At 40.0% G+C, this 24687-nt stretch overlaps 5 protein-coding genes across 5 annotated transcripts; all 5 read left to right on the top strand.

Annotated features, from left to right (window-relative positions):
- Nucleotides 1-2338: 2338 nt before the first annotated feature.
- Nucleotides 2339-4168, top strand: LOC141003794 (uncharacterized). Its single transcript, XM_073475258.1, has 5 exons — nucleotides 2339-2414; nucleotides 2556-3248; nucleotides 3355-3471; nucleotides 3553-3596; nucleotides 3696-4168. Exons 1-5 carry the CDS (start codon nucleotides 2357-2359, stop codon nucleotides 3813-3815), a joined length of 1032 nt encoding a protein of 343 aa, XP_073331359.1. The 5' UTR covers nucleotides 2339-2356; the 3' UTR covers nucleotides 3816-4168.
- A 3067-nt stretch (nucleotides 4169-7235) lies between these two features.
- On the top strand, nucleotides 7236-8777 carry LOC141003750 (uncharacterized). The gene is made up of 5 exons (XM_073475194.1): nucleotides 7236-7293; nucleotides 7435-8127; nucleotides 8251-8376; nucleotides 8461-8504; nucleotides 8617-8777. Exons 1-5 carry the CDS (start codon nucleotides 7236-7238, stop codon nucleotides 8734-8736), a joined length of 1041 nt encoding a protein of 346 aa, XP_073331295.1. The 3' UTR covers nucleotides 8737-8777.
- Nucleotides 8778-11449: 2672 nt separating this feature from the next.
- Nucleotides 11450-12973, top strand: LOC141003364 (uncharacterized). Its single transcript, XM_073474689.1, has 5 exons — nucleotides 11450-11507; nucleotides 11649-12341; nucleotides 12463-12588; nucleotides 12669-12712; nucleotides 12854-12973. Exons 1-5 carry the CDS (start codon nucleotides 11450-11452, stop codon nucleotides 12971-12973), a joined length of 1041 nt encoding a protein of 346 aa, XP_073330790.1.
- Nucleotides 12974-17842: 4869 nt separating this feature from the next.
- LOC141003363 (uncharacterized) lies at nucleotides 17843-19358 on the top strand. Its single transcript, XM_073474688.1, has 5 exons — nucleotides 17843-17900; nucleotides 18042-18734; nucleotides 18864-18989; nucleotides 19077-19120; nucleotides 19239-19358. The coding sequence occupies exons 1-5, from the start codon at nucleotides 17843-17845 to the stop codon at nucleotides 19356-19358; spliced, it is 1041 nt and encodes a 346-aa protein (XP_073330789.1).
- Nucleotides 19359-22324: 2966 nt separating this feature from the next.
- LOC141003362 (uncharacterized) lies at nucleotides 22325-23847 on the top strand. The gene is made up of 5 exons (XM_073474687.1): nucleotides 22325-22382; nucleotides 22513-23214; nucleotides 23344-23469; nucleotides 23552-23595; nucleotides 23728-23847. The coding sequence occupies exons 1-5, from the start codon at nucleotides 22325-22327 to the stop codon at nucleotides 23845-23847; spliced, it is 1050 nt and encodes a 349-aa protein (XP_073330788.1).
- The last annotated feature ends 840 nt before the right edge of the window (nucleotides 23848-24687 follow it).

The following is a 24687-nucleotide window of genomic DNA, read 5'->3' as shown; positions in this document are numbered from 1 at the left end:
AGAGCTTTTTTATTAATTTAAATATTGTTTTGAATCCAAAAAAGACAACAATATAAATTATGTATTTGAGATGAGTATGGAGCATTGATGTTCCTCCTCTGATGCAGACTCTAAATGGAAATCTGATAGGCATTTGGTTTGAAAGTAGTTTGATCTGCAAAACCTGTCTTAAAGACCTAGTTTAAAAATTAAAAATTCAAGTTGGACTCCAGATGTAGAGCTAGTTTCAGTTTAAACCAAAAAAACCAAAACAGTATGCCATCCACAACATCACCTACACTGACTTATGGAGGTCCTCCTTGTTGACAGTGCTACTGACACTATGAGATGTCATCTACTACAGTGCCATTCAATTCATTACTCAAGACGGTTTCCCCAGTGTTTCCCATACATAGACTTTACTTGGGCTGCCCGCGAAGGTATATTAATGGACGCTATTTGGCGACCCATCTCAACATTTCTTACTTGTATTTTTACTTGAGTATCTGTCCGAGAGAATGACGCCATCTGCGATCAATGAACTTATGGATGGACTGCCCTTCTTCTACCCTTCCTTTCTACAGCATTCACACATGCTCTGTGGAGAAACACTGAGAGAGAGATGTTCTCTGATATCACATCCCTCCTATAAAAGTACTGATTGTCATGTGACCTCTCCTATTTACTGTAGGCCTGCTCATGCCGTTGTTTGGTACAAGCTTGAGTGCACCTGGTTGTTGTTGCGATGTCATTTGGTACCACGATGGTTTCTATATGCGACATAATAAAGAAAAATCTTCCTCCACATGCGGCTCAGCTGCTCTTGTGAGAACAGAATCACGGGGAAAAAACAAAATGCGAGGCGTGTTTTATGTCGGCCATTCTGTTGGAAGTTAATCGCATTCCCTTCCTAGTTGAGTCGGGACAAAGTACACAACTATGACACCAGATTACATAATAGGTTATAGGTCATAGGTTGTGATTGATTGATTGATTGATTGATTGACTTGAGAAATGTGGATCTTGTACTGTACACCTTACTTGTGGAATTCATTCCAAAATAAACTGAAGTTAGACACTGAGAGGCTGTAAAGTTTCACTTTCTTATGTTATAAATGACAAACATAGCTGTTTCAATAAGTGTGTCAATGTGTGTGTGTTTCTGACGAAGGCTCGACTGTCCTCATTTGAGAAAAAGCTTATCTGTGGATCAGTGGTTAAAGTTAGAGTTTGTGTAAACATTTGGTGGTGAGGGAGAATCTCCAGGAAATGAATGTAAAGTTTCCAGATGTGGCTTGAATCAACATGTGCCTCACTGACAACCTAATGGTAATTTTCAACTGTTAGCATGCAAACACACTAAACTAAGGTGGTGAGCATTTTTTTACAGGATACCTGCTAAACACCATGTTAGCATTGTCATCGTGAGCATGTTAGCATGCTGATGTTAGCACACAGCTCAAAGCACAGCCTCAAATAGCTGCTAGCATGTCTGTAGACTCTTGACCTTGTTTCACTGAATATCGGTCAGTGCAGTGTTCATTGTGGCTTTCAGCAGGCTGTAAAGGTGTTAGCATTCTCACACAGATCCACCTAAAGACCCTTAAACATTCAAATACTGCACAGTTCTTACCAGCACTTATTTTATGACTTAGAGTACAGTGAGAATAGCTCACAGTCAAACAGTAACAAGAGAGAGAAAACTTTTAAAAGTCAAAATGTTCATGTGTATTGATATTATTATTATTATTATTATTATTATTATTATTGTTGTTGTTGTTGTTGTTGTTGTTGCTTTTGTGCGGCAGCTTTGCCTGTCTATTACTGTACATGAAAGGTAAATGGACTTTTGATTATGGTAATCAAAGCATCAGAAACGTCCTGAGTCCTGTTGACTCTCGCAAAGTTAGATACTGTGAAAGGAAGTATTTATTTTTTTGTATCATGGTTCAACACTTTTAACCAGCACAGAATGCAGTGTTGGTCACAACTTGAAATAATATTTCTTTTTAATCATGAGATGGTATCAAACCTGGATGCTCAAAGTCATGTCCTTCATTTCTGTTTGACATAATGGCATCTGGTCCATTGCTGAACATGGAGCAGGACTCTTATTGTGTATTGGTGCGAGTGTTTATATTTGATACAGGTCAAATATTTTTTCAGTGATTTTAAATCCAATTTCAGGTTGAAGTTTTCCATTTATCTGGGGCGTGCAACTCTAACCAACGTGACACTTGTGGCAGTGAACATGTGACCATGTTTCCTACATAGCTCATACATAGTCATATCAGGGTGGCCAATCAAACACAGTCTTGTCTCTAAAGGGCGGAGAAGGTGTTGAGATTATGTCATTCAACACAAGGATTCGAACAGGATGACATCTCTGAGGCTTGTCTTCTTCCATCTGACATGTTTGTTCTTGGGGATAACGGGTGAGTTGAGTTTGTTGATTCAAGTATTCATTTTGTAATGTATGGTTACTCCTCATACTAATGTGTCTGATGTAATGATTGTTCTGATTCCTTTCACAAAGAAGTAACTGTGTGTTTGTTTTGTCTCTCATTTCATTTCAGCTCAGACAACTGCTCTGAAGTCGTCCTCGTCTGTTCATCCAGACGGAGGTTTTTTATCAGTACAAACTGGGGACAGCTTGACTTTGCCATGTTTCTGTAAAGCTGATGTTGCTGCAAGGCTTTACTGGTACAAACAACCTCTGGGACAGAAACCACAGCTCATCTCTTCCTTCTTCAGGTTTGATAACAGTGGCAATTTTCATGGTGAATTCAAGAACAATCCACGCTTCACACTGGATACAAGAGATGGTAAAAATGACTTGAAGATCTCAGATCTGCGTATTTCAGACTCAGCTGCTTACAACTGCATGAGTTGTTTTGCAAGCATTTTAGAAATTTCAGAGAGTGTTACTGTCAGTGTAACAGGTTCAGCTTGGGTCCATCAGTCAGCTCCTGAGATCATCCAGCCAGGAGGCTCTGTGACTCTGAACTGTACAGTACACACTGGGACCTGTGATGGAGAACACAGTGTTTACTGGTTCAAACACTCTCAAGAATCTCATCCAGGACTCATTTACACCCATGGAGGCAGGAATGATCAGTGTGAGAGGAAAGACAACACACAAACACACACCTGTGTCTACAACTTGCCAATGAAGAGCCTGAATCTTTCTCATGCTGGGACCTACTACTGTGCTGTTGCCTCATGTGGACACATACTGTTTGGAGACGGGACCAAGCTGGACTTTGAGGGTAAGAAACTGTTGGTCCATATCATAATTACTCATTGTTACTTCTTAAATAAACTCAGGATAAAAACAGAAATAATACGAAAAACACTCTGTTTGGTTCTATACAGATAATGTTGCCTTGGTGTATTTCTGGAGGGGAGCGTCGGCATTCTTCAGCATCCTGGCTGTTTTACTGGCTTTCTCAGTGTGCGTGATGAACAAGGGAAACTGCTGCCAAACTTCAGGTAAGTAACACTGTCTGTGTGTGACAGCTTGTATTTAATGAACATGACTTTGAATAAAAAGCTTTTTCTGATTCGCCGCAGAGTCTCGATCAGGATGTTCAGCTCCCTCCAAAGCAAATCCAGAGGTGAATAAAAACTGTTGATTCATTCAGACCCTCTTTTGTTGAACAATACATGTCTTCTGTCAAGAAAGTAACTTTAAGTATCATATATTTTGTTACCAGGGTTACCAAAATGAAGACAACCTCTATTACGCTGCTTCAAGTGTCAACCTGACGAAGAGATCAAGAAGACAGAGGGATCAGACCTGGAGCGAGTGTGTGTACCACAGTGTAAAGCAGTAGAGCTGGACTCATTATGTTTGTACTTTTGAGTAAGAAAAGATTTTCTTATTGACTGTTTTTAATGTAGATTTAGATTAAAGTTGTATTAAAGTTTTTTAAACTTCTCTGTGGCCTGCAGCTCTCATGAAATTGCTCTCTGCTCTGCTCATCTGTATATTTGAGATACATTCTTGTGTGACTTTGTTTCGTGCATATAAACCATGTATCTGAATTTATCACGTTATTATGAATTAATGTGACTTAACCAGTATAATCAGAAGCTCGGATATAACGTCTCTGTAGAAGCCAAGCATAAGCTTTCATGATAGAGACTGTCTCATACTCTCTGTGTTTATTGGTTGAATGTTTTTAACCAAATAAAAAAAAAAAAATGTATTTTTTTTTCATGACTTTTTATGTTGTTACTGATCAAATAAATATAATAAAAGATTTGAAGTACATTGAGTTTGAAAAATGATTTGTATCCTTGTTCGATCCAGAAATAACTCGGAAAATAACCCTTTCTCAAACATCAATCATGACAGTGTCTGTGCACAGATATAGTAGAGACTGGAACATTATCATTATTTATCATTATCATCATTATTTATTGGAGCTTGAGACAATATGTGTGCATTCATGTTCACTCCCTGGCAGCATCTCCTCTGGCTTCATCGTTTTGAGTGACAGTTTAGCAGAAAAGTATGTGATTGTCCAACCAACCCTCATTTGTGTGGCTGTGTTGGCACACAGGAAGTCTCCTGGTGAGGATAATTTGACCTGCGGTACCTACGCCTCACTGTCCTGTTATTACTGCTTCACTTGTACATTTCAATTCAACTTTTACCTCTGGCAAATTCATGTAATATGGAAAAAAGACATTATGCTACTGATGATGATATTTTATTAAATACACTGCTTTCTGTTGGTCTTGATTACTCTCCTTCCCACCTGGTTCAGATCATATTTTAGTTTCAGATGGTTTCGAACCAAGTTCCAAGATGTTAAATAAAGGATCCAGTAAGGACCATCATTAGCGCCCCTGCTGCTTTTTGCAATGACCATCTCTATGCTGACATCTTGTATGGCATCTGGTCTACAGGAAATGAGGCCTTCACCTGATTACCATCTGCTTCTAACAACATCCAGAGCTTTTTTATTAATTTAAATATTGTTTTGAATCCAAAAAGACAACAATATAAATTATGTATTTGAGATGAGTATGGAGCATTAATGTTCCTCCTCTGATGCAGACTCTAAATGGAAATCAAATGGATCAAACTGCTTTCAAACCAAATGCCTGTCTTAAAGACCTAGTTCAAAAATTCAAAATTCAAGTTGGACTCCAGATGTAGAGCTAGTTTCAGTTTAAACCAAAAAAAACATCCACAACATCACCTACACTGACTTATGGAGGTCCTCCTTGTTGACAGTGCTACTGACACTATGAGATGTCATCTACTACAGTGCCATTCAATTCATTTCTCAAGACGGCTCTCCCAGTGTTTCCCATACATAGACTTTACTTGGGCGGCCCGCGAAGGTATATTAATGGCCGCTATTTGGCGACCCATCTCAACATTTCTTACTTGTATTTTTACTTGAGTATCTGTCCGAGAGAATGACGCCATCTGCGATCAATGAACTTATGGATGGACTGCCCTTCTTCTACCCCTCCTTTCTACAGCATTCACACATGCTCTGTGGAGAAACACTGAGAGAGAGAGATGTTCTCTGATATCACATCCCTCCTATAAAAGTACTGATTGTCATGTGACCTCTCCTATTTACTGTAGGCCTGCTCATGCCGTTGTTTGGTACAAGCTTGAGTGCACCTGGTTGTTGTTGCGATGTCATTCGGTACCACGTTGGTTTCTATATGCGACATAATAAAGAAAAATCTTCCTCCACATGCGGCTCAGCTGCTCTTGTGAGAACAGAATCACAGGGGAAAAAACTAAATGCGAGGCGTGTTTTATGTCGGCCATTCTGTTGGAAGTTAATCGCATTCCCTTCCTAGTTGAGTCGGGACAAAGTACACAACTATGACACCAGATTACATAATAGGTTATAGGTCATAGCTTGTGATTGATTGATTGATTGATTGATTGATTGGACTGTACACCTCACTTGTGGAATTCATTCCAAAATAAACTGAAGTTAGAAACTGAGAGGCTGTAAAGTTTCACTTTTTTATGTTATAAATGACAAACATAGCTGTTTCAATAAGTGTGTCAATGTGTGTGTGTTTCTGACGAAGGCTCGACTGTCCTCATTTGAGAAAAAGCTTATCTGTGGATCAGTGGTTAAAGTTAGAGTTTGTGTAAACATTTGGTGGTGAGGGAAAATCTCCAGGAAATGAATGTAAAGTTTCCAGATGTGACTTGAATCAACATGTGCCTCACTGACAACCTAATGGTAATTTTCAACTGTTAGCATGCAAACACACTAAACTAAGGTGGTGAGCAGTTTTTTACAGGATACCTGCTAAACACCAGCATGTTAGCATTGTCATCGTGAGCATGTTAGCATGCTGATGTTAGCACATAGCTCAAAGCACAGCCTCAAATAGCTGCTAGCATGTCTGTAGACTCTTGACCTTGTTTCACTGAATATCGGTCAGTGCAGTGTTCATTGTGGTTTTCAGCAGACTGTAAAGGTGTTAGCATTCTCACACAGATCCACCTAAAGACCTTTTACCATTCAAATACTGCAGAGTTCTTACCAGCACTTATTTTATGACTTAGAGTACAGTTAGAATAGCTCACAGTCAAACAGTAACAAGAGAGAGAAAACTTTTAAAAGTCAAAATGTTCATGTGTATTGATATCATTATTATTATTCATATTCTTGCTGTAGTGCGGCAGCTTTGCCTGTCTATTACTGTACATGAAAGGTAAATGGACTTTTGATTATGGTATTCAAAGCATCAGAAACTTCCTGAGTCCTGCTGACTCTCGCAAAGTTAGATACTCTGAAACTAAGTGTTTATTTTTTTGTATCATGATTCGACACTTTTAACCAGCACAGAATGCAGTGTTGGTCACAACTTGAAATAATATTTATTTTTAATCATGAGATGGTATCAACTCTGGATGATCTGCTCAATGTCATGTACTTCATTTCTGGTTGACATAATGGCATCGTGTCCATTGCTGAACGTGGAGCAGGACTCTTATTGTGTATTGGTGCGAGTGTTTATATTTGATACAGGTCAAATATTTTTTCAGTGATTTTAAATCCAATTTCAGGTTGAAGTTTTCCATTTATCTGTGATGTGCGACTCTAACCAACGTGACACTTGTGGCAGTGAACATGTGACCATGTTTCCTACATAGCTCATACATAGTCATTTCAGGCTGGCCAATCAAACACAGTCTTGTCTCTTAAGAGTGGAGAATGTGTTAAGATTCTGTCATTCAACACAAGGATTCGAACAGGATGACATCTCTGAGGCTTGTCTTCTTCCATCTGACATGTTTGTTCTTGAGGATAACGGGTGAGTTGAGTTTGTTGATTCAAGTATTCATTTTGTAATGTATGGTGACTCCTCATACTAATGTGTCTGATGTAATGATTATTCTGAACTCTTTCACAAAGAAGTAACTGTGTGTTTGTTTTGTCTCTCATTTCATTTCAGCTCAGACAACTTCTCTGAAGTCGTCCTCGTCTGTACATCCAGACGGAGGTTTTTTATCAGTACAAACTGGGGACAGCTTGACTTTGCCATGTTTCTATAAAGCTGATGTTGCTTCAAGGCTTTACTGGTACAAACAACCTCTGGGACAGAAACTACAGCTCATCGCTACCTTGTTCAAGTTTGATAAAAATGGAATTTTTCATGGTGAATTCAAGAACAATCCACGCTTCACACTGGATACAAGAGATGGTAAAAATCACTTAAAGATCTCAGATCTGCGTATTTCAGACTCAGCTGCTTACAATTGCATGAGTAGTTTTTTAAACACGTTAGAAATTTTAGAGAGTATTACTGTCAGTGTAACAGGTTTAGCTTGGGTCCATCAGTCAGCTCCTGAGATCATCCAGCCAGGAGGCTCTGTGACTCTGAACTGTACAGTACACACTGGGACCTGTGATGGAGAACACAGTGTTTACTGGTTCAAACACTCTCAAGAATCTCATCCAGGACTCATTTACACCCATGGAGGCAGGAATGATCAGTGTGAGAGGAAAGACAACACACAAACACACACCTGTGTCTACAACTTGCCAATGAAGAGCCTGAATCTTTCTCATGCTGGGACCTACTACTGTGCTGTTGCCTCATGTGGACACATACTGTTTGGAGACGGGACCAAGCTGGACTTTGAGGGTAAGAAACTTTCTAGAAAAGATTGTCCCATTTGTTAAATAGTCATTCTTATTCCCCCATAAAACTCAACATGGAAACAGTAAACATGCTAAGTCTCTGTTTCTGATGTCTGTCTCTCTGCAGACAAAGTGGACTCTCCTGTCTTGGTGTATTTGTTGAGTGGAGCTTTGACATTCACCACCATCCTGGTAGTTTTACTGGCTCTCTCAGTGTTCAAGATGAAGAAGAGAAACAGTTATCAGTCTACAGGTAACTGATAATATCTGTATCTGACAGCTTTTATTTTATATATATATACTTTTCGAATGAAACAGCTTTATTTGTGTTTCACAGAGTCTCCAGCAAGATTATCGGCTCCCTCCACAACAAATGCAGAGGTGAAATTTATCCTAACGATCCATTAATTACCATCAAAATACCTTTTAATTGTACAACAGAATTTAGAATTCGATTGATACCCTAATCCACTTCTACATATTTTGTCACCAGGGTCACGGAGACGCAGACAACCTCCATTATGCTGCTTTAAGTGTCAAGCTGCCCAACAGATCAAGAAGACAGAGGAACAACACCAACAGTGAATGTGTGTACTCCAGTGTGAAGCTGTAGAACTGGACCTGTTTCATTTCTACTTTTTCAGTAAAATTGGATTTTACGATCAATGCCAACAATTAGTACCAATGTCCCCTTTATGGAGCGAGGTGGAAAGACTGGTGGAGTTGGACGGGTGGATGGCTGCGTATAGTACACCAGACTGTATCTCCTCAAAGACCTGTGGGTAACATTGGCCCTTCTTTAACATTTAAAACCAACTTTTTATAACCTTTACCAAGTAAATGAGTTACCTAACCTAACGTTAGCTGTTTTTTGTCTAACATCATTCATAACATAATTGTTCATGCACAGATATAGAGGAAACAGGAACAGTATCACAAAGGTGAGGGTGGGTGGTCTGTATCCAAGCTGTTCTGTCTGTCTAAGTGTGCAGTCTCATTGCTCAACTCACCACACAGTCCTTTGTGGTAGAAAATGCTGTCCTTCAATCACAGAGGTCAGGACACCTGCTCATAATACAATAACTGCTTTTTCTGTATGACATTTTTTAACTTGTTTGATGGAAAAACAACTTTGTGCTGCACTGCAGGTCTGTTCAATGCTTTTGATGCTGTTGATTATGATATTGTATTAAATAAAAAAATGCTTCCTATTGGTCTTGATGATTATGCTCACACGTGGTTCACATCACATTTTAACAGATCACTGCTGCTGACACTACAAGATGTCATTTACCACAGCCTCATTCGATTCATGACTTATGACGACTGTGGCGGTGTTACCCACACATATATTTTACTTGGGTGGTTGCCCAGGTACATCAAAGGCCACCCAAGTATATTTGGCAACCCATTTTTCAAATTTTCTACATTTATTTGTTTTATCCATCTGATTGGAGGCCTGCCAAATTCGATTAATTAATCAATCAATCTTTGTTTGTATAGCGCCAATTCACAACAAAAGTCATCTAATGACACTTTCCAAATTGAGCAGGTCTAAACCGTACTCCTTGATCAATTTATTTACAGAGACCCAACATTTCCCCCATGAGCGAGCACTTGGCGACAGTGGTGAGAAAAAACTGCCTTTTAACAGGCAGAAACCTCAGAGCAGAACCGGACTCAATGGTGGGCGGCCATCTGCTTCGATTGGTTGGGTTGAGAGAGAGAGACAGAGACAGAGAGGACAAGGGAGAGGGAGGGATGGGGGGAAGCAGGATTAATTTGTGGATAATCTGCTCTCGCTGTACACCTCCCGCCTGCTGATGTTCACACATGCTCAGCAGAGAAACACAGATAGAGATATTCTCTGGTAACACCTCCCTCCTGTAAACACTGATTGTAATGCAACCTCTACTATTTAATACAGGCCTACATATGCCGTTGTTTTGTTCAACCTTGAGTGCACCCAGTTGTTGCCATGTCATTCCGTAACACGTTGGTTTCGATAGGCTACATAATCAACAACAAGCTTCCACCACATGCGGCTCACACACCGTTACGAAACCAGAATTGGGGTAAGAAGATCCAAGGTTTGCTTTATGGGTGACTTTAGAAAACAAACTGCTGATGAAGAAAGTGAACAGAGTAGACACATACTGGGAGAGACTAACAGGAAGGTGAGGCAAGCCGGTGTGTTATAATTAAAGTATGCAAACAAACTTTGAAAGCAATTTTAAAAAAGACAGTTGATTTTTGAGTCTTATTCTCAGGTCGTCAAATACTAACACCCCTCTCAACCCCACCTGCTGACACAGGTACACATGCGTCCAAACACTGTATCACATCTCCATCCCCAGCTGAGTGAGGGCAAAGTAAACAACCATGACACCAGATTATATAATAGCTTAGCTTAACCATTCCTCATACATTACCAACTGTTGCAGTACTATACAAATAAAAAATGATTGATTGACTGACTGAAATAAACTGAAGTTAGAGACTGAGGTTCTGTATGTAATGTAATTCAATCTCAGGTCTCCCTTACTGTTTATTTGCTAATATTATATCATGCTAACACACTAAACTAAGGTTCTGAGCATTTTTAACCATATAACTGAAAAAAAACACCAACATGTTAGCACTGCCATTGTCAGCATGTTATTGTGTTAGCAGTAGCAATACTGTTGGAATAGCTCACAGTGGAACAGTAACAAGGGAGAAAAAACTTTTCTTGGGCTGTTTTAAAAGTCAGAAGTCTGTATGTTCATGTAGATATTAATTGCTTTTGTGCGACTGGTTTTTCCATTCCATTACATGAAAGGTAAATGGACTTTTGATTATGGCCTGCTGATTTGTGCAAAGTTAGATACTGTGAAAGAAGGTATTTAATTGTTTTTTATCATAGTTTTATACTTTTAATATATATATTGTAAAAACTTATAATAATGTTTTTAATATCAATATAATGTATCAACTCTGGATGATCTGCTCAAAGTCATGTACTTCATTTCTGTTTGACATAATGGCATCTGGTCCGTTGCTGAACGTGGAGCAGGACTCTTATTGTGTATCGGTGCGAGTGTTTATATTTGATACAGGTCAAATATTTTTTCAGTGATTTTAAATCCAATTTCAGGTTGAAGTTTTCCATTTATCTGTGACTTGCGACTCTAACCAACGTGACACTTGTGGCAGTGAACATGTGACCATGTTTCCTACATAGCTCATACATAGTTATTTCAGGCTGGCCAATCAAACACAGTCTTGTCTCTAAAGGGCGGAGAAGGTGTTGAGATTCTGTCATTCAACACAAGGATTCGAACAGGATGACATCTCTGAGGCTTGTCTTCTTCCATCTGACATGTTTGTTCTTGGGGATAACGGGTGAGTTGAGTTTGTTGATTCAAGTATTCATTTTGTAATGTATGGTTACTCCTCATACTAATGTGTCTGATGTAATGATTGTTCTGATTCCTTTCACAAAGAAGTAACTGTGTGTTTGTTTTGTCTCTCATTTCATTTCAGCTCAGACAACTGCTCTGAAGTCGTCCTTGTCTGTTCATCCAGACGGAGGTTTTTTATCAGTAAAAACTGGGGACAGCTTGACTTTGCCATGTTTCTATAAAGCTGATGTTGTTGCAAGGCTTTACTGGTTTAAACAAGCTCTAGGACAGAAACTACAGCTCATCACTTCCTTCTACAAGTTTGATAAAAATGGCACTTTTCATGATGAATTTAAGAACAATCCACGCTTCACACTGGATACAAGAGATGGTAAAAATCACTTGAAGATCTCAGATCTGCGTATTTCAGACTCAGCTGCTTACAACTGCATGAGTAGTTTTTTAAACACGTTAGAAATTTCAGAGAGTATTACTGTCAGTGTAACAGGTTCAGCTTGGGTCCATCAGTCAGCTCCTGAGATCATCCAGCCAGGAGGCTCTGTGACTCTGAACTGTACAGTACACACTGGGACCAGTGATGGAGAACACAGTGTTTACTGGTTCAAACACTCTCAAGAATCTCATCCAGGACTCATTTACACCCATGGAGGCAGGAATGATCAGTGTGAGAGGAAAGACAACACACAAACACACACCTGTGTCTACAACTTGCCAATGAAGAGCCTGAATCTTTCTCATGCTGGGACCTACTACTGTGCTGTTGCCTCATGTGGACACATACTGTTTGGAGACGGGACCAAGCTGGACTTCCAAGGTAAGAAACTTTCTAGAAAAGATTGTCCCATTTGTTTAAGTCATTCTTGCTCTTCCATCAAAGTTAGTCTGAAAACCAATAACATGCTAAGTCTCTGTTTCTGATGTCTGTCTCTCTGCAGACAAAGTGGACTCTCCTGTCTTGGTGTATTTGTTGAGTGGAGCTTTGACATTCACCACCATCCTGGTAGTTTTACTGGCTCTGTCAGTGTTCAAGATGAAGAAGAGAAACAGCTGCCTGTCTCCAGGTAACTGGTACTGTTTGTATCTGACAGCTTGTTTCCACTAAATATTACTTTTGAATGAAACAGCTTTATTTGTGTTTCAGAGTCTCAAGCAAGATTATCAGCTCCCTCCACAACAAATGCAGAGGTGAAATTTATCCTAACGATCCATTAATTACAATCAATCAGTCAATCACAACCTTTTAATTGCACAACAACAAAATGTTATGTGGATATTTTTCATAATTTGATCGATACCCTAATCCACTTCCACATATTTTGTTACCAGGGTCACGGAGACGCAGACAACCTCCATTATGCTGCTTTAAGTGTCAAGCTGCCCAACAGATCAAGAAGACAGAGGAACAACACCAACAGTGAATGTGTGTACTCCAGTGTGAAGCTCTAGAACTGGACCTGTTTCATTTCTACTTTTTCAGTAAAATTGGATTGTACTTTTGCTTGTGACCTCAACGCCTATTGGCCTGTATCCAAGCTGTTCTGTCTGTCTAAGTGTGCAGTCTCATTGCTCAACTCACCACACAGTCCTTTGTGGTAGAAAATGCTGTCCTTCAATCACAGAGGTCAGGACACCTGCTCATAATACAATAACTGCTTGTTCTGGATGACAATTTTAACTTGTTTGATGGAAAAACAACTTTGTGCTGCACTGCAGGTCTGTTCAATGCTTTTGATGCTGTTGATTATGATATTGTATTAAATAAAAAAATGCTTCCTATTGGTCTTGATGATTATGCTCACACGTGGTTCACATCACATTTTAACAGATCACTGCTGCTGACACTACAAGATGTCATTTACCACAGTCTCATTCGATTCATGACTTATGACGACTGTGGCGGTGTTTCCCACACATATTTTACTTGGGTGGTTGCCCGGGTACATCAAAGGCCACCCAAGTATATTTGGCAACCCATTTTTCAAATTTTCTACATTTATTTGTTTTATCCATCTGATTGGAGGCCTGCCAAATTCGATTAATTAATCAATCGATCTTTATTTGTATAGATCCAAGAGAGAGAGAGAGAGGGAGGGATGGGGGGAAGCAGGATTAATTTGTGGATAATCTGCTCTCGCTCTACACCTCCTGTCTACTGATGTTCACACATGCTCTGCAGAGAAACACAGAGGGAGATATTCTCTGGTATCACCTCCCTCCTGTAAATGCTGATTGTTACGCAACCTCTACTATTTAATACAGGCCTACATAAGCTGTTGTTTTGTTCAAGCTTGAGTGCACCCAGTTGTTGCCATGTCATGGCCACATGCGGCTCATCCGCTGTTACAAAAATAGAATTGTGGTAAGAAGATGAGAAGAAAGTGAACAGAGCAGACACATACTGAGAGAGGGAAACAGGAAGACGAGGCAAGCCGGTGGGAAACACTGTATCACATCTCCATCCCCAGTTGTGTCAGGACTAAGTAAACAAAGATGACACCAGATTATGTAATAGCTTTGCTAAATCATTCCTACAGTACCAGCTGTTGTAGTGCTTTACAAATAAAAACTGATTGATTGATTGAAGTAAACTGAAGTTAGAGATTGAGGTTCTATATGTAATGTCATTTAATCTCAGGTCTCCCTTACTGGTAATCTGCTAAGATTATATCATACTAACACACTAAACTAAGGTTGTTAGCATTTTTTAAAAGAAATGTATATATGATTTATTTATTGAATTTTCCACAATTACAGACACAAACCCTCTTACACAGACCTGGAGAGAAAGCATGATTCCAATTGGAGGGGGGAACATTATAATAAAATAAAGTAAAAGACAAGACAGAACAACACAAAAATAAGCAAATACAAAATACTAACAAACAAGACACACTGTGTGCTGCTGGTATAGGGAGGATAAAACATCCTTTATCCAATGGGTATGGGAGGGGGGAGACGGGCACTTCCAGTGTATCAGGACGACACGCCTTGCTAAAAGTGTGAGAAAAGCCACATGTTCCATGAGATAGGATGGCAGCGAGTTGGTAGTGGTCAGGACCCCAAACAGGCCTACTATGGGTGAGGGGAGGACTTTGGTAGATGTGATGGTTGAGAGTGAGTAAAATTGTTCCATTGGTAGTATTTATTTGGGTTATGTGTTGACGAAGAGGACTGTTGGATTTGGTGAGCAAGCAGTCTACTTAGTTTGTCTTTGAATTCATAGTAACTATGCCGTGTTTTTAATATTGATGCTGTTGCCTCATTAGGGGCCAGGGTGTCAAAATCTGCTTTTTTCTGAGCAGTTCCTTGAAAAGATTTGCATTGGGTAAGTCTATGCATTTTGTTTGTAGTTCTGATATAGCTCTGGAGAGACAAGTACTCCTTTCAGCAGTAATCTTTCTCTGGTAAGCAGAGTAAGACATTACTTTTCTCCGCAGATAGGCTTTGCTTGTCTCCCAAACTGTTGCCACAGACAAAGCTGGGTTGACATTAGTGGAAATGAATAGGTCTATGCGACTGCTGATAGTGTTACCAAAATTGGGGTCATGCAGTAATAGCGAATTAAAGCGCCAGGGGGACCGCGACAGGGATCTACCAGGAAGACGTATGTCAACTATGACCGTTGCATGGTCTGTAATTACTATGAGGTTATAGGAGCATGAGCTGACAGAGGAGAGTAATTTGCTGTCAATTAGAAAAAAATCAATTGCAAGAAAGTACCATGGACAGGAGAAAATACTGCGTATTGCTCCATGAACAGTTGAATGACTTTTGATGACTTAGATTGGACACACGACAAACGGTCAAGTGAGGGATCAAGACAACAGTTAAAGTCACCACCGAGGATAAGCTGCAGGAATGTAAGTCAGGGAGAGAGAAAAAGACGTTTTTGAAAAAATCCTCATTGTCCCAATTTGGACCATACACATTTGCCAAAGTCAGTTTATTGCCACAAATCTTCCCTGAGATGATAATAAAGCGCCCGTTGGGGTCTGATATGACCTTAGACACTGAGAGCAGGACTGATTTGTGGGCAAGAATTGCAACCACACGAGCCTTACTTGAGAAGGAGTGGTAAATCTGGCCACCCACCCTCTACAGAGTTTAAGGTAATCTGACGGCCTGAGATGGGTTTCCTGTAAGAAGGCAATTTTAGTGTTTAGCTGTTTCAAATGATTAAACACTGTGTTACACTTTACAGGAGAGTTCAGCCCTTTGACATTAAACTAGTAAATCTTAAGGCTCCCCTTGGTGTTGTCAGGAGGCTAGAACTTAACATAGAATGCTATATGGGGGGCTGGGTAGGTGTTGTACCAGTACTCCTCTATCCCTGTCCTGTAAATAAATAAATAGATAAACACTAGGGAAGTTGGGAAATGACTGCTATGTGAAGCAAAAGCAGTGATATGTAAATAACCACCAAGATAATAGGCCGACGTGGACATGTTCATAAAAAAATATGTTTCAAACGTACAGTAGTGACCCGATAAGCAAGACATAACTTGGTGAATTGTTAATGGGAATAGTGATAAAGTGCAGATGGGCTTAGTTAAACTATAGTGCGAGTGTCAAAAATGAAAAAGCAAATTTACAGATCAAGACAAAAAGAAGAATACAAAAAAAATATATTTGCAATTATAACAAGAGGATAATATGCCAGTTCAGTAGCTTAGATCTGTTTTCAAGTTCTGGACAAACTTGACGGAATCTTTAGCAGACAAGGAGCCAGGTCTTCTCTCCGTTGGGCAATGGTGATGCGCAGCTTGGCTGGGTAGAGGAGAGCCGGCTTGCACCCGTGCTAATACAGTTCATCCATGGGACTCTTATACTCGGTGTGCTGCTTTAGCACATCGGGGCTATAGTCATCACAGAAGCGGACCTTATGGCCTTCGTAGATCAGATCACCTTGTCCAAGTCTTTAACTTGGAAGCGGTGAAAGCTCAGGATGACTGCCTTCCGGCGCAGGTTTGGGTGCGATGCTCTGATGCGCCCGGTGCAGATGTTTTGGTGCCTGCTACGCCCCTCCAGGTCCGCCACTTTGACTCTGAGTGACTCGTTGTCTCCCTGTAGAGCAAAGTAAGCATTTTCAAGTTGCTGAAGACGCTGGTCAACCTCCATGGCATTACCCTCCAGAGGACTGACACGCTGTTCGTGGTCTTTAACAGTCGAGTGTATGCTATCCAGTGTGGATGTCAGCGACTCAAATCAGCCTCCAGAGCCGCTCTGTGGTCCTCAAGTAGCATGCTAATCTTGGCCATAGTTATGCTAGCAGTATTTTGTCCTTTTCAGCAGCTTTTCCCTTGTTTTTGGAAATTGCTAGGTAATCGGTATAGTCTTATAAACCAGCTGCGCACAGTTTGAAGGGCAGTTGCTAAAAAAGTCGAGGCTTAAAAAGGTAATTAAAAGTGCGTTAGTGGGAGCGAGCTGAACACGCGTCTACCCCACTCCGTACTCATACCGGAAGTGGAGGTCGTGAACATTTTTAACCATATAACTGAAAAAACACCAACATATTAGCATTGTCATTGTGAGCATGTTAGTATGTTAGCATGTAGGCTCAAAGAGCTGTTAGCATGACTGTAGCCTCTGGGTCTTGTTGCGTTGTATCTGTCAGTGCAGTGTTCACTGTGGTTTTCAGCAGGTTTTCTAACCAGCACCTGATGTTATGATGACTACTGTTGGAATAGCTCACAGTGGAACAGTAACAAGGGAGAAAAAACTTTTCTTGGGGTGTTTTAAAAGTCAGAAGTCTGTATGTTCATGTAGATATTAATTGCTTTTGTGCGACTGGTTTTTCCATTCCATTACATGAAAGGTAAATGGACTTTTGATTATGGCCTGCTGATTCGTGCAAAGTTAGATACTGTGAAAGAAGGTATTTAATTGTTTTTTATCATAGTTTTATACTTTTAATATATATATTGTAAAAGCTTATAGTAATATTTTTAATATCAATATAAGGTATCAACTCTGGATGATCTGCTCCAAATCATGTACTTCATTACTGTTTGACATAATGGCATCTGGTCCATTGCTGAACGTGGAGCAGGACTCTTATTGTGTATTGGTGCGAGTGTTTATATTTGATACAGGTCAAATATTTTTTCAGTGATTTTAAATCCAATTTCAGTGTGAAGTTTTCCATTTATCTGTGACTTGCGACTCTAACCAACACTTGTGGCAGTGAACATGTGACCATGTTTTCTACATAGCTCATACAGAGTCATTTCAGGCTGGCCAATCAAACACAGTCTTCTCTCTAAAGGGCGGAGAAGGTGTTAAGATTCTGTCATTCAACACAAGGATTCGAACAGGATGACATCTCTGAGGCTTGTCTTCTTCCATCTGACATGTTTGTTCTTGGGGATAACGGGTGAGTTGAGTTTGTTGATTCAAGTATTCATTTTGTAATGTATGGTTACTCCTCATACTAATGTGTCTGATGTAATGATTATTCTGATTCCTTTCACAAAGAAGTAACTGTGTGTTTGTTTTGTCTCTCATTTCATTTCAGCTCAGACAACTGCTCTGAAGTCGTCCTCGTCTGTTCATCCAGACGGAGGTTTTTTATCAGTAAAAACTGGGGACAGCTTGACTTTGCCATGTTTCTATAACGCTGATGTTGCTGCAAGGCTTTACTGGTACAAACAACCTCTGGGACAGAAACTACAGCTCATCTCTTCATTCTACACGTTTAATAAAAATGTCACTTTTTATGGTGAATTCAAGAACAATCCACGCTTCACACTGGATACAAGAGATGGTAAAAATCATTTGAAAATCTCAGATCTGCATATTTCAGACTCAGCTGCTTACAACTGCATAAGTAGTGTTTTACGCTCATTAGAAATATTAGAGAGTATTACTGTCAGTGTAACAGGTTCAGCTTGGGTCCATCAGTCAGCTCCTGAGATCATCCAGCCAGGAGGCTCTGTGACTCTGAACTGTACAGTACACACTGGGACCTGTGATGGAGAACACAGTGTTTACTGGTTCAAACACTCTCAAGAATCTCATCCAGGACTCATTTACACCCATGGAGGCAGGAATGATCAGTGTGAGAGGAAAGACAACACACAAACACACACCTGTGTCTATAACTTACCAATAAATAGCCTGAATCTTTCTCATGCTGGGACCTACTACTGTGCTGTTGCCTCATGTGGACACATACTGTTTGGAGACGGGACCAAGCTGGACTTTGAGGGTGAGTAACTTTCCAATAGAGACTTTCTGATGTGATGAAAATCTATTTATGGTCTCTTTTAAATCAAATTTAAGACGAACACAGTGTTAAAAGCTCAAAGTTTTGTGCCTGATGTCCGTCTCTCTACAGACAAAGTGGACTCTCCTGTCTTGGTGTATTTCTTGAGTGGAGCTTTGACATTCACCACCATCCTGGTAGTTTTACTGGCTCTCTCAGTGTTCAAGATGAAGAAGAGAAACAGTTATCAGTCTACAGGTAACTTGGTACTATTCATATATGATGACTTGTGTTCGCTAAATGTCACGTTTGATTGAAAGAGCAATATCTGTGTTTCACAACCAGAGTCTCAAGCAAGATTATCGGCTCAGTCCACAACAAATCCAGAGGTGATATTGATCTTAACAACCCATGAACTTCTATTAAAATACCTTCAATCAAAAAAAATCTTTATAGATATTTTTTAGGATTGATACCCTAATCCACTTCTACATATTTTATCACCAGGGTCACGGAGACGCAGACAACCTCCATTATGCTGCTTTAAGTGTCAAGCTGCCCAACAGATCAAGAAGACAGAGGAACAACACCAACAATGAATGTGTGTACTCCAGTGTGAAGCTGTAGAACTGGACCTGTTTTATTTCTACTTTTTCAGTAAAATTGGACTTCACTGTCAATGCCAACAATTAGTACCAATGTGCCCTTTATGGAGCGAGGTGGAAAGACTGGTGGATCTCCTCAAAGACCTGTGGGTAACATTGGCCCTTCTTTAACCTTTAAAACAAGCTTTGTCTAACATCATTCATAACACAGTTGTTCATGCACAGATATAGAGGAAACAGGAACAGTGTCACAAAGGCGGGGACGCTTGTGACCTCCACACCTATTGGCCTCAACTCACCACACAGTCCTTTGTGGTACAAAATGCTGTCCTTCAATCACAGAGGTCAGGACGCCTGCTCATAATACAATAACTGCTTGTTCTGGATGACAATTTTAACTTGTTTGATGGAAAAACAACTTTGTGCTGCACTGCAGGTCTGTTCAATGCTTTTGATGCTGTTGATTATGATATTGTATTAAATAAAAAAATGCTTCCTATTGGTCTTGATGATTCTGCTTACACCTGGTTCACATCACATTTTAACAGATCACTGCTGCTGACACTACAAGATGTCATTTACCACAGTCTCATTCGATTCATGACTTATGACGACTGTGGCAGTGTTTCCCACACATATATTTCACATTGGCAGTTGCCCGGGTACATTAAAGGCCACCCAAGTATATTTGGCATCAAATTTTTACTTTAATTTGTTTCATCTATCTGAGTAGAGGCCTTCAATGATCGATCGCTGTACACCTCCTGTCTACTGATGATCACACATGCTCTGCAGAGAAACACAGATAGAGAGATTCTCTGGTAACACCTCCCTCCTGTAAATGCTGATTGTAACACAACCTCTCCTATTTAATACAGGCCTACATATGCCGTTGTTTTGTTCAAGCTCGAGTGCACCCAGTTGTTTCCGGATCATTCTGTACCACGCTGGTTTTGACAGGCTACATAATTAACGACAGGCTTCCTCAACATGCGGCTCACTCACTGTTATGAAAATAGAATTGGGGTAAGAAGATCCAAGGTGCGTTTTATGGGCGACTTCAGAAAACAAACAGCTGACGAAGAAAGTGAACAGAGCAGACACATACTGGGAGAGAGAAACAGGAAGGTGAGGCAAGCCGGTGTGTGTGCATTAAGGTGGAGAATTAAAGCAACAGTATGTAGCCAAACTTTGAAAGCAATTCTGAAAAAGACAGTTGATTTTTGAGTCTCATTCTCACATCGTCAAATGCTGACAGCCAGTTAAATTTGCACTCAATGTACAGGGTATAATTTTTTAACATTAAATCTGAAAAAGAAAAAGAAATATTTGAAAAATCAAGACTAATATGTACAAGACAAAAATAGTGCAATTGTAAGGAGTGCAGACTTTTCAGCAGTACTTACATTAAAACAGTATTTACATTGAAAACAGTGGCAGGATTTACTGCATAGTGGTTGTCTCCAACACTCTGACTAAGTGTTCATCAGAGTGACAGCCTGGGGGAAGAAACTTTCTCTGTCTGGTCGTTTTGGTGCACAGTGTTCTGTATGGCCTACCAGAGGGGAGGAGCATGAAAAGTTTGTGTCTGGGGTGTGAGGCGTCTGCAGAAATGTTACCTGCCCATATCCTGACCCTGGACCACTACAAGTTCTGTATGGAGGGCAGGTTGGCTCTCTAGCTTTTTCCAGTCCTGTTTGGTTGCAGAGCCAACCAGACAGTGATAGAAGTGCAGAGAACAGACTGTATTATCCCGGTGTAGAACTGGATCAGCAGTTCCTGAGGCAAGTTGAACTTCCTGAGCTGTCATAGGAAGGACAGCCTCTCCTGGGCCTTTTCCGGACAGTGTCTATGTGGGAGGACCACTTCAGGTCCCGGGAGATTGTGGTTCCCAGACACCTGAAGGTGTAGACACTGTGCTGTCCACTGTCATCTTCATGGTCTTGAGCGGGTTCAGGTCCGGATGGTTCTGACCACACAAGAGGGCCAGCTGTTCCACCTCCCATCTGTATGTAGACTCATCACTGTCCCGGATGAGACCGATGACGGTGGTGTCGTCTGCAAACTTCACAGAAGGGTCCCCTTAGGTGCAGACATTTGTGGAGAGAGGACACACCCCTGGGGGGCACCAGTGCTGATAGTTTGGGTGCTGGATGTGATGCTCCCCAGCCTCACCTGCTGCCTCTTGTCCGTCAGGAAGCTGGTGCTCCTGCTCGCTTCCCCCCGTCTGTGTCTCTGGCAAATCCCATAGAAAGCTGCTGCACCTCCAACAAGAATCTATGTAAAACTTTTCGGGTCCAATGAAAAACCGGTGAAAAAATTCCAGCAGAGGACTGTCCAACGTTTAAAAGTTGCTCTGTGGTGAATGTGACCAGAGAGGGGTCACAGAAAACCAAACAAATTAACAAAAACATATAAAGTACTGATGCGGGCCATCCGTGCCGCCATCTTGTATCTAAGCATGTTAGTAACAAAGTAACATACTGTGAAAGAAGGTATCTAATTGTTTTGTATTGTGGTTTAATAATTTTAATAAATATATTGTAAAAAAAAAAATGTATGTTTAATACAGCACAGAATGCAGTGTTGGTTACAACTTGAAATAATGTTTCTTTTTAATCATGAGATGGTATCAACTCTGGATGATCTGCTCAAAATCATGTCCTTCATTTCTGTTTGACATAATGGCATCTGGTCCATTGCTGAACGTGGAGCAGGACTCTTATTGTGTATTGGTGCGAGTGTTTATATTTGATACAGGTCATATATTTTTTCAGTGATTTTAAATCTAATTTCAGGTTGAAGTTTTCCATTTATCTGTGATGTGCGACTCTAACCAACGTGACACTTGTGGCAGTGAACATGTGACCATGTTTCCTACATAGCTCATACATAGTCATATCAGGCTGGCCAATCAAACACAGTCTTGTCTCTAAAGGGTGGAGAAAGTGTTGAGATTCTTTCATTCAACACAAGGATTTGAACACGATGACATCTCTGAGGCTCGTCTTCTTCCACCTGACATGTTTGTTCTTGGGGATAACGGGTGAGTTGAGTTTTTATGGCTCCAGTTTGTATCTTTTAGTCTATAGAAGCTCTTTATGATATGATCATAATTCTGAATTCGGTTGGGTTAAATTAATTGAGTATTTGCTTTGTCTCTTATTTCACTTCAGCTCAGATGACAGATCTGTCCCTAACAGTTCGTCAAGAAAGACGTTTTGTATCAGCCAACATTGGAGACCAAATCTGTCTACAATGTTTCTCTGAAGGTGATGACTTAGCATGGTTGTACTGGTACAAACAACCTCTGGGTCAGAAACCACAGCTCATCTCTACCTTCTACAGGTTTGATCAAAATGGAACTTTTTATAATGAATTCAAGAACAATCCACGCTTCACACTGGATGCTGGAAATGGTAGAAATCACCTTACAATTTTTGATTTGAGCATTTCAGACTCAGCCACTTACTACTGCGCATGGAGCTATACATTTGTCTTTAGTTTTACTGAGGGCACAACCGTCAGTGTGAAGGGTTCAGGTTTGAACGTCCCAGCTTGGGTCCATCAGTCAGCATCTGAGATCATCCAGCCAGGAGGCTCTGTGACTCTGAACTGTACAGTACACACTGGGACCTGTGATGGAGAACACAGTGTTTACTGGTTCAAACACTCTCAAGAATCTCATCCAGGACTCATTTACACCCATGGAGGCAGGAATGATCAGTGTGAGAGGAAAGACAACACACAAACACACACCTGTGTCTACAACTTGCCAATGAAGAGCCTGAATCTTTCTCATGCTGGGACCTACTACTGTGCTGTTGCCTCATGTGGACACATACTGTTTGGAGATGGGACCAAGCTGGACTTTGAGGGTGAGTAACTTTCCAACAGAGACTGTATAATGTGATGAAAATCTATTCATGGTCTTTTACAAATCAAATTTAAGACGAACACAGTGTTAAAAGCTCAAAGTTCTGTTTCTGATGTCTGTCTCTCTGCAGACAAAGTGGACTCTCCTGTCTTGGTGTATTTGTTGAGTGGAGCTTTGACATTCACCACCATCCTGGTAGTTTTACTGGCTCTCTCAGTGTTCAAGATGAAGAAGAAAAACAGTTATCAGTCTACAGGTAACTGATAATATCTGTATCTGACAGCTTTTATTTTATATAAATAACTTTTGAATGAAACAGCTTTATTTGTGTTTCACAGAGTCTCCAGCAAGATTATCAGCTCCCTCCACAACAAATGCAGAGGTGAAATTTATCTTAACGATCCATTAATTACCATCAAAATACCTTTTAATTGTAAAACAACAAAATGTTATGTGGATATTTTGTTTTAATTTGATCGATATCCTAATCCACTTCTACATATTTTGTCACCAGGGTCACGGAGACGCAGACAACCTCCATTATGCTGCTTTAAGTGTCAAGCTGCCCGACAGATCAAGAAGACAGAGGAACAACACCAACAGTGAATGTGTGTACTCCAGTGTGAAGCTGTAGAACTGGACTTGTTTCATTATTACTTTTTCAACAAAATTTGATTTGGTGTCTTTAACATGGTCTGTAGTCAGAACATGCAGTCTAGTATTACTGTATTATGTGCGTACTGAATGATATTGTGCACCTCATGATTGGTGGCTTCCAATGCAAGAAGAAGTGTGCTTTCTGTGGGAGTTGAGGTTATGTGTGGTCTTGTAAAAATAAACAGAAACTAAGGCTACTTCTTTGTCACATGCGGATAAAGTTCCCAGACTCGCTAAAAAAATCTTGAAATTTTGAGAATTGTAGAGTTAGGAGACACTAGATACATTTTGTGAAGGCTGTCTACAACAAACTCTTAATTATTTGCACCCTCACTGTAAACCCTAATAAGTTCACAGAACTCAAAAATTATTTTGTAACAGATTACACAAAAATATTTTAGTGATGTTTTTAAATGTTTTAAGTTTACATAAAATAAAAATTACATTTGCAGTTGCCTTAAATTATCTCAATGTTATCTTATAAATATCGATATTCCTCAACTTATAATTAGGGAGTAATTCACTCAAAATTTTCAATATTTTTCAACTCATATAATGTGGGAAATACACTCAAAATTTTCAATATTTTTCAACCCATATAATGTGGGAAATACACTCAAAATTTTTAATATTTTTCAACTTATACAATGTGGGAAATACACTAAAAATTTTCTATATTCTTCAACTCATAATCTGGGGGACATGCGCTCAAAATTAATTCTAAACTGAAATACTGATGTCGGCCCACTACACAATTATAATCAGCTAATAATGTTAGAAAACATGAAAGTGACACCACAGTGACAATTTAACAACT

This window comes from Pagrus major, chromosome 10 (genome assembly GCF_040436345.1).
Source record: "Pagrus major chromosome 10, Pma_NU_1.0".
Lineage (NCBI taxonomy): Eukaryota > Metazoa > Chordata > Actinopteri > Spariformes > Sparidae > Pagrus > Pagrus major.
This window is presented reverse-complemented; position numbering and strand designations above follow the sequence as displayed.

Coding starts and splice junctions, on each gene's coding strand:
- LOC141003794 (XM_073475258.1), top strand. CDS start 2,357: ATGACATCTCTGAGGCTTGTCTTCTTCCATCTGACATGTTTGTTCTTG. Junction 2,415..2,555: donor TTTGTTCTTGGGGATAACGG/GTGAGTTGAGTT, acceptor ATTTCATTTCAG/CTCAGACAACTGCTCTGAAG. Junction 3,472..3,552: donor AAACTGCTGCCAAACTTCAG/GTAAGTAACACT, acceptor GATTCGCCGCAG/AGTCTCGATCAGGATGTTCA.
- LOC141003750 (XM_073475194.1), top strand. CDS start 7,236: ATGACATCTCTGAGGCTTGTCTTCTTCCATCTGACATGTTTGTTCTTG. Junction 7,294..7,434: donor TTTGTTCTTGAGGATAACGG/GTGAGTTGAGTT, acceptor ATTTCATTTCAG/CTCAGACAACTTCTCTGAAG. Junction 8,505..8,616: donor CCTCCACAACAAATGCAGAG/GTGAAATTTATC, acceptor TTTTGTCACCAG/GGTCACGGAGACGCAGACAA.
- LOC141003364 (XM_073474689.1), top strand. CDS start 11,450: ATGACATCTCTGAGGCTTGTCTTCTTCCATCTGACATGTTTGTTCTTG. Junction 12,342..12,462: donor GACCAAGCTGGACTTCCAAG/GTAAGAAACTTT, acceptor GTCTCTCTGCAG/ACAAAGTGGACTCTCCTGTC. Junction 12,589..12,668: donor AAACAGCTGCCTGTCTCCAG/GTAACTGGTACT, acceptor TTTGTGTTTCAG/AGTCTCAAGCAAGATTATCA.
- LOC141003363 (XM_073474688.1), top strand. CDS start 17,843: ATGACATCTCTGAGGCTTGTCTTCTTCCATCTGACATGTTTGTTCTTG. Junction 18,735..18,863: donor GACCAAGCTGGACTTTGAGG/GTGAGTAACTTT, acceptor GTCTCTCTACAG/ACAAAGTGGACTCTCCTGTC. Junction 19,121..19,238: donor AGTCCACAACAAATCCAGAG/GTGATATTGATC, acceptor TTTTATCACCAG/GGTCACGGAGACGCAGACAA.
- LOC141003362 (XM_073474687.1), top strand. CDS start 22,325: ATGACATCTCTGAGGCTCGTCTTCTTCCACCTGACATGTTTGTTCTTG. Junction 22,383..22,512: donor TTTGTTCTTGGGGATAACGG/GTGAGTTGAGTT, acceptor ATTTCACTTCAG/CTCAGATGACAGATCTGTCC. Junction 23,215..23,343: donor GACCAAGCTGGACTTTGAGG/GTGAGTAACTTT, acceptor GTCTCTCTGCAG/ACAAAGTGGACTCTCCTGTC.